At 37.9% G+C, this 13,622-nt stretch overlaps 1 protein-coding gene across 1 annotated transcript; it reads right to left on the reverse strand.

Moving 5' to 3' along the window:
* Positions 1 to 11,031: 11,031 nt before the first annotated feature.
* Positions 11,032 to 13,217, reverse strand: LOC149844712 (defensin Ec-AMP-D1-like). The gene is made up of 2 exons (XM_089997303.1): positions 13,155 to 13,217; positions 11,032 to 11,196 (listed from the first exon to the last, which is right to left on the reverse strand). Exons 1-2 carry the CDS (start codon positions 13,215 to 13,217, stop codon positions 11,032 to 11,034), a joined length of 228 nt encoding a protein of 75 aa, XP_089853429.1.
* Positions 13,218 to 13,622: the final 405 nt, after the last annotated feature.

The following is a 13,622-nucleotide window of genomic DNA, read 5'->3' on the forward strand; positions in this document are numbered from 1 at the left end:
AGATATTGTTCAGAATTTGATAAAAGAAGACTATGTTTTGTTATTAACTAGAGATCCACTAGAGGCTTATTATTTGTTAGAATATAGCTTGGATAGGGATTTTGTAGATGTGTCTTCGATTATGTCTAGTACCTTTATTTGGAGAGGAGGATTTGAGCATCTCCCCTCTTTAGCTGAGACACTGGCCAAGTCTTTGATTTAGTGTCCCCTAGAGCTTGAGTTGAAGTCTTTACTGGTTTCACTTAAATATGCATATCTTGAAGACAACCACACATCGCATGTGATCATTCTGCTAACCTCATAGAGGATCGAGAGAGTAGATTGATTGAGGTTTTGCAAGAGCACAAGGTAGTGATAGGTTGGGAAATGGTAGATCTCAAAGGGATAAATAGATCCCTCCTTTTGCATGCACAAGATCTACTATGAAGAAGGATTTAAGCCTCTGTGATACATGCAGAGGAGACTGAATCCCAACACGAAGGAAATGGTCAAGAAAGAGATGGTCAAGTGGCTAGATGTAGGAATAATTTACCCTATCTCGGATAGTCAATGGGTGAGTCCAGTTCAAGTGGTCTCTAAGAAGTTTGGACTCATAGTGGTTAAGAATGAGAGGGAGGAGAGTATTTCTATGAGGACCACGACAGGGTGGCGAGTCTGCATAGACTATAAGAAGTTGAATGCAGCAACGCGAAAGGACCACTTTCTATTGCCATTCATTGACCAGATCCTTGAGAAACTTGTTGGGCAAAGCTACTTCTATTTTCTGGATGGCTATTCAAGATACAATCAAGTAGCACTTCACCCTGATGACCTAGAGAGATGTCATTCACATGTTCCTATGTCACTTTTGCTTTCAAGTGTATGTCGTTCGAGCTTTGCAATGCCCTGACTACATTTCAGCGGTGCATGATGGCAATCTTCTCTAATATGATAGATGATGCTATGGAGATCTTTATGGATGATTTTTTAGTGTATGGCTCTTCTTTTGATGATTGTTTTCATAAATTATCTAGGGTGCTCAAACATTGTATGTAGACAAACCTTGTTCTCAGTTGAGAAAATAGCCACTTTATGGTCCAAGAGGAAATTATGCTCGGGCATATTGTGTCCAAGAGAGGAATTGAGGTGGACCGAGCCAAGGTGGAGTCGATCTCACGATTGACCCCACCTGCTACTGTCAAGCAGGTCCGTTCTTTCTTAGGGTATGCAAAATTTTATCGATGGTTTATTAAAGATTTTAGAAAAAATTGTAGACCATTGTGTGCTTTATTGGCCAAAGAGCAGCCCTTTAATTTTGATAAGGAGTGCAGAAAGACATTTGAGACACTCAAAGATGCATTGACCACTGCATCGATTTTGAGGCCTCCGGATTGGACGCTTCTATTTGAGATCATGTGTGATGCATCCGATTACACCATAAGAGCCATTTTAGAGCAGAAGATTGATAGGAAGTCCTATGTGATCTACTACGCAAGCCTGACTCTTTCTGATGCTCAAATGAATTATACCATAACGAAGAAAGAGCTACTCGTTGTAGTTTTTATATTGGACAAGTTTAGGTCCTATTTACTTGGTTCTAAGATAGTTGTCTATTCTGATCATGCAACATTAAAATACTTGCTAAGCAAGAAAGACACCAAACTTAGGCTTATTTCATGGGTTTTTCTACTACAAAAGTTTGATCTCAAGATTTAAAACAAGAAGGGCAGCAAGAATATAGTAGCTGACCATCTTTCCAGGTTGATTGTGGATTCTAGGATGAATCAGAGACCAATCAGTGATTCTTTCTCATATGAGCAAATTATGGCAGTAGGGTCCTCGCAGTTGCCTTGGTTTGCCAATATTGTAAATTATTTGGTGACCAGACAACTACCTGCATGTTAGAGCAAGAACGAGAGAGATCAATTCTTAGTGTAGGTCAAACACTATTTTTGGGATAAACCAGAGTGGTTCAAGTAATGTGCAAACCAAGTGATAAGGAGATGCGTCCTGGAGGAGGAGTATGAGTCCAATCTCAATTTTTGTCATTCTCTTGCCTGTGAAGGACATTTCAGTAGCAGGAAGACTGCAACCAAGGTTCTACAGTTTGGATTTTATTGGCCCACCCTCCACAAGGATACTTATGAGTTTTGTAAGTGTTGTATTCGTTGCTAGTAGTCAGAGAACATATCCAAGAGAGACATGATGCCCTTGCTTCTCATATTTGTAGTGAAGATCTTTGATGTTTGTGGCATTGATTTTATGGGTCCATTCCCGCCATCATTCAAAAATGTATATATTCTTGTGGTGGTTGATTATGTTTCCAAGTGGGTCGAGGCCGTGGCAACTAAGACTAATGATCATAAAGTGGTACTTAAGTTCATTAAGCACAATATATTTAGTTGGTTTGGTATGCCACAAGCGATGATTAGTGATGGTTGCAAGCACCTCAAGAATGTGCAGGTTGTTTCTCTTTTGAGAAGATACTTTGTGCACTACAAGTTCGCCACTTTTTATCATCCTTAGACTAGTGGACAGTTAGAGGTTTCAAATAGGGAGATTAAGAGGATTTTTTAGAAGACAATTAGGCCAGACAGAAAGGATTGGTCTCAGTCCCTTGATGGTGGATTGTGGGCCTACTGAACTGCCTTTAAGACTCCTATTGGCATGTCACCTTATCATTTAGTTTTCGAAAAAGCATGTCACCTCCCTGTCAAGTTGGAACATAGGGCCTAGTGGGCAATCAAAAAGTTCAATTTTGATATGACTCAGGCTGGCAAGGAGCAACGATTGCAGTTGAATGAACTCGATAAGCTTAGAAATGATGCATACGAGAGTGCGAAGATCTATAAAGCTCGAACCAAGACATTTCATGATAAACACATTGTTAGAAAATTATTCGAGCCTAGGCAAAAAATGTGGCTATTCAACTCTCATCTTCAGATCTTTCTAAGGAAGCTCAGATCGAGGTGGGATAGATCGTACATGGTGCATAAGGTTTTTCTACATGGTGCAGTGACCCTATGCAATCCTCTCACATAAGGTACTTTCAAGGTGAATGGGCAAAGACTCAAGCTCTACATTTCAGATGGCTTGCAGGTAGGAGAGTGCGAGGTCTTGGATCTCACTGAGGAGTAGGATATGAGCAGAGATCTTATACCATAATTATGGATTAGGAGTAGAATTAGATTATTTTGTTTTGTTTTCATTTTTAAATAAAATATCAGGCATAAATGTTTTGATCTTCTATGCTTTTAGTGTTTATGAGTTGCAAGTTATAGAACATAAAACCTTGAAGGGTGTATTTCAAACGCCAAACCAGCAGAAAATCATGCATCTGTGTATGCATGGTGGTGGTGCACGGACGAGGCAACATGTAGCTCATTAGGTTCTGCGCATAAACATATATCTTTACTTTCTCCCATATTTCTTTTATGTTTCTTAGGTGTGCATGAATATTGCATTCTTGCATCATAGACACTAAGGACATTATCATTCAAGCACGAGGGAGGGTATGAGATGCACCAATTTTTTTTTGTCCATGTATATGTTTTTGGTAAAAATTCATGAAATTAGGCTATTAAGAAATAAGTTTTAACATTATATGAATATTTTTTACATGATCTGTCATTTTAGAGAATTTTTAAGCCTCATGTAAAAAAAAAATCTGAAACCAATCTAGAAGGAGTGGTTATTTATGTAAATTTCAAATGAAAGAAAGGTATGTGAATGTTAGAGTTCATTTTGAATTGCACGTATGAATATGCACGGACCTTTTATTGAAAAACTAAGTAGTGAAAATAAAAAGAAAAAAAAGAAAAAAAACACACATATAGTTTGTTTTGAATTTCTTAGCTATTCCTTAGTAGCTAAGTTGAGGCACAACGTGAAGTGTCTGCGCTCATGCGAATAGGGCAACTAGGAGGGAGGATCAAACTTCTTGTCTAGTCGACACTTGTATCTTATTGGGTTCGAGCAATTAAGCTCGAAGGATGTTCTACACCTGATATCCTAAAGCCAACTGTTTTGAGAGCAACCAGCCCAACACTCGTTATATTGACCCATTAGAAAGCTTAAGAGGTGTAGGCATTGCACACGACAAGAAGAAAATTATACGTAGCTATGAAAACCTAGGGCTTAGTGACTCGAGCAATTAAGTCTGAGAAATACTTTGTATCTAGTGCCCTAAGGTTATCTGGTCTGGGAGTCACTGACCCAAAGCTCGCTACAAGGGTTACAAAAGCTCGAAAATTAACATAGTGCTCTGAATAAGAGAAAAAAAAGAGCTTAATGAAAATTCATTGCTTAGAAAGAATTACGAAAACTATGCAGAAAACATACATGTGAAGATAGATGAGTTATAATATGAATGTGCTTGCCAATAAAAACAAAAATGTTGTACCTCCTCCATCTACCTTTCTGCGTTCACTGAATTTTAGAATTTTAAGTAGATTTAGGGGTTGATGATGTCGGTTTTCATTACCGGGTAAAATGAGTGTGGGTTCATTAGATGATCCCTTTTTCCTAAAAATCTTGTCATTCCTTTCCTTTCAGATTGACCGCACAAATGGCTTCCTTAATCATGGCCTCTTGTTCTGTCAGAAAGTAAAAGTTTATTGTTTGCTACAATGGATTGCACAATCAACGGGGCAAAGCTATGTTTTCTTTCTCTCTGTTCGTTTTTTTTTATAATTTTTTTTTTACATCTAGCATTTTAGGTATTTTGTTTTTAAGTAGTAACTAGCTTTTGGATTGTGCACTGGTTTTCTCAGTGATGTAAAAATAGACAGTTATAAATGTGTTTATTTTTTAACTAAAAGACAAGTTTTTTGGTTGAAAAAACATGATATAAGGGTTGATTTCCACTAAATCGATCATGTTGAACACATGAGGTTAGGTTGAGTTAAAACATGTATCATGAGATTCTAACTAGATTGTAGCAAATATATATACCTAACAGAAAAATATCAATCCAATGTTTGGTCTTGATCCTTCGTTAACCTTTTTTGCATCCTTTGAGTTTTAGAATTTTGTTAGTTTCCTCAGGGATGTAAACGGTTTGGATTTAGATGGATCGGATGTGGCCAATACTATATATGACTAATTGGTACTGATTCAAATTTGGATTTGGATTTGGATTCGGATGGTTAAAAGTTCATAAGTGATCAGTTTTTTTTACATATAAACCGATTCAGATATCCGTCAAATTCAAATCAGATTCAGTAATAAAATATCAAAACTATATCTGCTATGGGTTTTTATATTTAATGGTGACATCAACACATTTTGGTGGGACCCACTGTTTACGAAATGAACGGTGGTGATGAAGTGCCACGGATGGTGGTGACTTCAAAATACTGAAAATTTGTGCTCTGCAGGCTGTTACAGAGCGGGCAAAATCAGGTCATATTGAAGTTTATGATTCAATCTCCACCGCACATCTCTCTTGGGGAACAATCAGAGTGGGCAAAATCAGGTTTTACAAATTGAAACTCCATATTGAACTGGCAGGACTGTAAGGAGTTTCAAGGTGAGCTTTTTGGGATATGTAATATGTTTCGTGATCTTTCAGACAAGTTATTTAGCAGTGAGATAGTCGGAATGCAATGATAAAACTGTGAGAGAACCTGTTGGTCCTTCCAATGGCCTAGGAGGAGCAATGCCAGATTGTAAAGAACATGCTATACGTGAAAACATGGAGATTAGTTCACAACCTATACATGGTTCTTTACAGGCACAGGTGGATGCAACTGTTTCTTCTGGGAATGAAATTCACAACAAGGTCATGGCTAGGAATTATGAAAAAGAAACAGGTAAGCATGCTGGCTTCCTACATTATCTTTTATTGCATGCAACTTGCATAAACGCCTTTCTTCGTTGAAAATTTAACACAAATTACATTCTGGTGGGTTTCCAATGTGAGTTTGAACTAAAACTTGATATGGGATGCATGCCACTAAATTTTTTATAAGGTATTGAGCAAATTTAGCCGTTGAATTAACAGGGCTATATATATATATATATATATATATATATATATATATATATATATATATATATATATATATATATATATATATATATATATATATGTTGAACACCCACATTAAAAATTGCCACAGAGCTATCACCATATGGATAGATGATGAGGGTACCCAATATCGTCCTGACTTTTGCATTTCATGCATTGTATCACAGCGTTCTAACAGTCCCCTTTGATTGTTGGCCAGAAATATCCCGGACACTATTTTTGGCCAGCATTTCGCCATTGACATGACAATAGTAGATGCTGAGGTGTCCTTCCTTTATTCAGGAATCTTCCCAGGTTTTCTTTGCTTAAGCGTTTAGTGAAACAAAGCTTGTTTCTTGAGGACCATATATAGATGTGTCTACATGTGAACTTTATCCCTTGTACCTTCATAATCATAGGATCTCTGGAAGTTGCACCAAGTGTCAGCTTAGTTGTAGCCTAAGATGATTTACATGGTGATGGATTGAATGATTTGATAAAAAAAAAAAGGAAAAGGGAAACGAAAGATGAAAGATGAGAGAAGTGACAGAGGGATTGAGAATATGGCTCATCACCCTTCCATTATTTTCATTCTAACAATCTCGTGCCTGTCCTGTTCTAGCTCATTCAGTTAGACTACTGCAATGAAAAAAAGGAAACGTTTAGCCACAAATTATAATATGTGTGAACACAAAAGGCATACATATATAATCAGTACTGCATCCTGTAACAAACGTTTATTAACTGACCTGGCTGTATTTTGTTATCAGCCTCAAATTTAGGATATACCTATGTCAGATTTGTGAAGAAGTGAAATCTCTCTCTCTCTCTCTCTCTCTCTCTCTCTCTCTCTCTCTCTCTCTCTCTCTCTCTCAGGCAGCCTGCGTACAATAATGGTACAAACACTTAAGGTATGCTGTTTGTTTAAGCGGCAAACCTGAATCAGCCTAAACCCAAATCAATGTTCATGGGTTTGATATATAGCTAGCAGATCAGATTCAAGGTTGGCAAATTTTAGGCACAGTTATGGATGGGGCATAACTTGATCCACAGCAGACACCTTTCATTCTATACAAGAGAGACAGAGAGAATTGCTTCTTTGTTTTTCCTAAAATTTCTGTAAATTTCATTACTTACTCGGATGCACACACACACAAATATCAATTTTCACCATCAAAATTCTGCATCTTATGCAGTGTTTATACAAAATTACCTACAACTGCAGAAAATACAGTATATCATTCACCTGTGGCATATAAGAAAGAAATTGAGTGCATCTTAACACCAAATATAAGTATGCTTGAGGGTTAACTAAATGGAGGCAGTTTAAGTAGTTGAATGTCTTCAGTTTTGTTGTGTTAATTGGATATTTCTATTGTTTGGGATTTTATGATCATGCACCATAGCCTGAAGTTTGAAAAAATGTAACTCATTCTGGTGTGATCTCTGCTCATCGTACAATGATGTTAAATCAAATGTAAAACCAGAAGTATTCAACTAACAAGTATGTGTATATTCCACTGTGGCGATTAGAGCATTTCACAGTGAAAAATGGCATAATACTAGTAGTTTGCTTTTGAATCTTAATGTTAGCCAGAATTAGTAACTGTACGTTGCATGGGTGGCGGTCGCCAAACTATTATTTGGGCATGACAAATTTATCCTTACAGTACGAATACTTAAGTCAATTTAAAGTTTTAAGCAATCAGTATTTACGCTAAATACTGTCCTCAGCATCAATGCTCACCATACTACCTTGAATATACACATAGAAATGAAGATATTGTTAACATAAATGATTGCCACCAATCAAAAGAAGCTGATGGATATGCTACTGACAAGATCAAACCATGGAATACCAATCCAAAGAAATGGAAAGCAGATGCAGTTCACCTGTGGCATATGAGAGGAGAAACACCGAGGAAAAGAAAGGCAGAATATAGTCGGATTGCACAATTTATGGGTATGGGGGAGCTTGAGTTCAGTAAATGGTTACTCTCTGCATCGCTGTCCGAAAGAAAGAGTTTGCTTCTTGATTACAAGAGACAAAAAGGGCAAGCAAGAATGACCTAGTTGATAAGAATGACTACAAGAAGATCAAATGTAATGGTTGGTTGCTAAGGTCTTTCAGGTTCAAACCAATGGGAGACAAACATCCTGTCTTGCTTAAGGAATGGAGAAAAAGGATTTGAGAGCAGTATGGTCTTCGGTGGTTACTCTCTATTGTAAATATCATGAACTGTGAAATATGTAAATCTATTAAATGCTTTTTCCTCAAGCAAGGGCTGCTAATCCCTGGCGTAAGAACAACTTATCTTTGCCTCCGAAATATGTAAATTAAAGAATTGTTATGTGTCTTTCCTCTGAAAATGATCTTTTCTCTCTGATTTGCTTTTTTCCACCCCATATAGTGAAAACGGGGACCAGATCATAGTTCTCAGAGTCCACAATCAAGGCTTGTCAAGCTTGAGTTGACTCTTTTTAGGATTTTGTGAATGTAGAATTGGAGTATTTGGAAGCAGGAAATCCAAAGACTTGATGTCAATTGCATGATGTTGAGTATTCTCTAGCAATACATATCCATCCATAAATTCATGATCTCATGCTTGGTTGGTTGTTCTGATTGTTGAATTGTGACTCATCAAGCTTTGTGTTGCTGCTGTCAGTTGGATCATAGTTACAAATCTTGTTCTTGGGATATTCTCGGAAAAGAAGTATCTTGTGATATTTTCAAAACTTGAGTTTCTGAAAAAAAAATCGAGAAAAATCTCAGCAAGTAAGAACATAAACATATATATTAAGAGAGAGAAAATGGAGCCAACATTTTGTCTCTAATTCTAAAAACGAGCCCCATGTTTCTGAATTTCCTTATATGGGTCATAGGATCCTGAAAACTGCCAAATGGAGACCTCCTGTTAGAGATGCAAACGGGTCGGATCTAGACAGTACTGAGTCTGACTTAATCTGATCCAGCATAATCAGATTTGGAATCGGACTGGGATAGCCAAAACTGAATCCGAATCTGACTTAAAATCTGACATTTACATGTATTTGAATTCATATTTTTTTTTAGATTCAGACTTGGATTCAGATGCAAATTATGATATTGAATATGGAACCGATTAGTTGGATCCCATTTTGGGTACTAAGACTAAACCGATTTGGATTTAGATTTGGTTGGATATCCTACCTGAATCCTAACCGTTCACACCTGTCTATCATTTGAGAAATGTAATATTTTTAGTTTTTCATATTCTCCTTTGAAGTTTGAATTGAAACATACATATTCACCTTTAAAGGAAATGAGAAGAGTTATTATCATCTGTTTTAATTTGACTGAGAATTTACCAGATTTAAAGGATAATGGCAAGGACAGGTCGCTATTTGGCAATTTCCATAAAATAAGCGTCTCTAATAAAAAATAAAAAAATATGAAGCTCATTTTGGAATTAACGGCAAAAAAAGTTGGCGCTAATTAGAATTTTGAGAGCAGATCCTTTTAGCTGCAGCGTCATGTGAGAGCAAATCAGTCCCATGGGACCTTGGACAGAACACTGTCCAAGGCACCTTCAATGACATCCATCATGAAATTGAACAGCATCTAAGATGTACCAAAATCTTGTCTTTTTAGTTGAACTTCAGCCGTCCATTTTTCAGTCATTGATGCCGTTTATCTAGAAAGTTAAGACGATCAAGATTTTTAATTTGTCATGCCCATCCTTTTGTAGGGGTTGATGGACAGCATCCATGGTGCCTTGGGCTTCATCTGCTAAATAGCAGTCGGGGTGCATATGAAATAATGAAAAACATGAAGGTGATTTTGGAAAGAAAACCTGATAACCCGACAGGTGGAGGAAAAGGAAGTCATTAAAGAGCAGATTGGCAGAGAGTTCGGTTCCACTCATCCCCTATGGCATCTCTCAAATCTTATGATGCAAGTTGTTTTGATCCATTCTAACCTTGTAGATGGAACCGTTGATTTTTGTTGGTTTGGGTACCGGGTCCGCCCACGATGGGCGAGATCCGAACCCGGCCCACTACTTAAGGAGGGATGCCTCCCTTTTTTTTTTTGGGCGCTCTCTCTCATTTTGAATACACAGAGGGAAACGGCTGTGCACATTTTGCTGTGCAAAAGAAGAGAAAGTGTTGTTCACATTTGCTGTGTACAAAAGAGAGAAAGTGTTGTGCACATTTGGCTGTGCAAAAGAGGAAAAGCGCTGTGCACATTTGAAGTGCAAAAGAAGGAAAAATGCTGTGCACATTTGCTGTGCAAAAGAGGAAACCGGCTTTGCACATTTATTGTGTAAAAGAGTGAAACGGCTGTGCACATTTGCTGTGTGTACACAGTAGTTAAATGTGCATAATAAAAGAAAGAAGAAGCAACGGTGATAGTGAATCAGTGGGCATTTGGTCTGTGGATAATCGTCCTCTCCAAGTGAGAGCACGAACTCGTTGAGCAAAGCAAGCATCATCGATCCGCTGTTCTTTTCGCTTCCGCAACAAACTGAAAGGTATGTATTCATATCTCTACAATTTTTGACTCACCAAAAAATCTTGCACACAAGTTGGATTTCGGCAATTTGAATGTTGATGTTCACTAAATGAATGATGTAGATCACATATGTGGAATCAGATTTGATCAAAACAACTTGCATCAATGAAACCCCAAGGGTATACCAAGATAGGGATGACTTAAGGGATGAGTGGATTCAATTTAGCAGATTCAGTGATCGATGCCTGCAAAAGGGTCATAACTAAGCTGATTTTGAATGAAGATCTTTATTAACATCAAGCACAGTTGACAACTAACAAACTGCAAGCACACATGACAACCCAACAGGAGAACTCCCCCTGTCTACTGCTAAAGTAAAAAACAAGGAAACAAGAAAGGTAACCGGCCAAACTGCATCATCTCCCAAAAGCCACTGATCAGAAGGATGGTAGAAGCCCAGAGAGAGAAGCAGCAACCGCAGCGGTGGGCGGTATATTTATCTAACTTCTGTTATTCAGTTGGGCTTCTCACAGTATCTAACTCCTGTTATTCAACAGGGCTTCTCACAGAAACACCTGTGGCGAAAGCCCACACATTTGCCACCAGGGAAGCCTTCGTTTTTGCAGACGTTGGCGCAGTTGCTGTCGTGGAGACATGTGCCCTTAAACTTGTGGCTCTGAGAATCGCAGTTCCTAGCTTCCACGCCTTTGCTCACCTCTGCAACTCACAAAGCCATCAATATATATGAAAGCTTTTTTAAGGTGTTTGAAAGCTTTGAAGAGCAGGAAATGAGCCGCGGTATGTTGGGGTTATAAATCTAAAGAAAGAAGAGCAGGGAATGTTGAAGGATGACAGGATCATAGTCACAAGGGTAAGAAGCATCGGTGAAGCGTGAAGCAAGAAGCGAGGTTCTAAGAATTACTTGGGATGCGTGATGCACAGCGGGTATAGCGTTTGGGAATGCATAAGGGAAAGCCAGTAAAAATTAAAATAGACAAAAAAATAGAAAATGACGTAAAAAAATAGTTCAAATCTGTGTTATATACAAAAAAAAAATTATAAAAAATATTCAAAATACAATAATAATTTGAGTTGAAAGTCATTACCAATTCAAAAGGATAATCTAGATACATTCGGATTTAGAATATGGGACGTTGAAAGATTGAGGTGTGGTTGTATGTCTCCTAATACCATCCAAATCCATGTCAAGATCATAAAATGCTTGATTCAGTCAGCTTAGATTGAGTTACCATGGAGATAATGAAGAACCAATCTACCGGCCTAAAATGTGCATCCTGCCAGAGGCTCAACTCTTGGTCTAGTATAACTAGTTCTTGGGAGTTTAGGAGCAGCCCATCCTGGCCTCTAAGAGGTTCGGAGGTTCACCCCAGCCCTGCTAGATAGGGGTGTCAATGGGTCGGGTTTGACCCTGATACCAGACCTTATAGAGTCAGGATCTGGTGATAAATAAGAAGGACCAATTAATATATGGAGCCAGGTATGATTTGTGAAATTTTATTAATCTTGTGCAAGGGGTGACAGTTCATGAAATTTGATCCTAAACCACCTACCTAGCGGCCTAGGACCCATCTCACTACTTCAATCAATATTTTAAACAAAGTTACCATACTAAGAAGCTAAAGCAGAAAACAAAACGAGAAGCGAGATATTTTAAAATTTATAAGCAAGGAATCAATTTAAAAGAGAAATGTGAATTAAGGAATAAGTGATAATGGATCAAATGACAAGCAAAATACAAATCAAAGGAGAAAAAAATAAAAATTTATTATTCTTAAATTTTGTGATTTCGTAGTGTAAGAATTAAATTTTTCTCAAAATCTAAAATTGATTTCCAATTTAAAGAAAGTACATGATAAGTGAGCGCGTGAAAGAAAGCACATGAAAAACATAAAGAGAAGAGTGAGAAAAAAAAAAGTACAGGAATTATTTAGAGAAGTAGGGTAGAAACTTGTGAAAAGTATAGGAGAAACTTGAGAAAATCAAGAAGCCCAAGCCCCACTCGAGTTCTAATTAAAATTCATAAATTTTCAATGTAAAAATAATAAAAAAATATTATTTTATCAAGTATAGTCAGGATGTAATCTTTATAAGATCCGGGTATGGTTATCTTATAATGAATCCCATTAGATCCGGGTCCTGAACTGACAGCATCATGTCAAATCAAGTTTAGGTCTGGTTCTACTTGATCCAAACCAAACCTGACCCGTTGACACTACTACTGCGGCTAGAGCCTGGCACAGCCTTGCGCGTGCACACCCACACACACACAGGGGTGGAAATACATATATGGGCCTGGGTGGGTACCTGAAAATCCTCAATAAGAGATTTGGATCAGGGTGAGCAGTGTTCACCCTAACCTAAATACCGTGCCCCTCCTCAACCACCCACCATATATCTCTCTCTCATACACGCATGCATTTTTTTTTCACAACACACGCATACACACTGTTTCACTCATGCACTGTCTCTTATCCACAAACATACACACACTCTCATGCGCGTGCACACGCACACACACACTCACGCACGCATACATACATTCATACACATGCACATGCTCGCATCCTCGTGCACGCACGCATACACACTGTTTCATTCATGCACTCTCTCTCTCTCTCTTATACACGCACATACACAGTCTCAAAGGCACACACCTGCAGCAACGACCAGAAACAAGAGCAGTAAGAGGGAAGCAGGAAGGACGCTCCTTTTCATGGCCATCTTTACATCCAACACAAACACACTCACTGTGGTGGATGGAGGGAATGGTGGGGAGAGGCCAACTATTTATAGTCAAGCTTGTCGGTGCTCTGTCCTTGTCACGAAAATAAAGTTGATAAAAGAGGAAGGATGAGAAGGATTAAAAAACTCAAAAGATAATGAAAGAAGGCGATAAAAAACATGCACCGAAAAGACAAGTGCATGCTTGTGATTCAGTCTGAACAATTTACTTTCTTCAGTCCTTATCCAAAAGTAAAACTTGGTGCGGTTAAATTCCTTTGGCTACTGTGAAGAGTTTAACTGGTTTTCATTTTGAAATGAGTAAAGGTAAATTTGGTTAATACTATTGCATTGTAACATTAATTAACATGTGTAACAAGTTTGAACATTGGTGGATGA

This window comes from Nuphar pumila, chromosome 2, assembly GCF_984573655.1.
Source record: "Nuphar pumila chromosome 2, dmNupPumi1.hap1.1, whole genome shotgun sequence".
NCBI lineage: Eukaryota > Viridiplantae > Streptophyta > Magnoliopsida > Nymphaeales > Nymphaeaceae > Nuphar > Nuphar pumila.

What these genes read in the sequence shown, in the direction of transcription:
- LOC149844712 (XM_089997303.1), bottom strand. Translation starts at nt 13,217, where the DNA reads ATGAAAAGGAGCGTCCTTCCTGCTTCCCTCTTACTGCTCTTGTTTCTG. An exon ending in TTCTGGTCGTTGCTGCAGGT is followed by an intron (nt 11,197 to 13,154) that starts GTGTGCCTTTGA and finishes TGAGTTGCAGAG; the next exon opens with GTGAGCAAAGGCGTGGAAGC.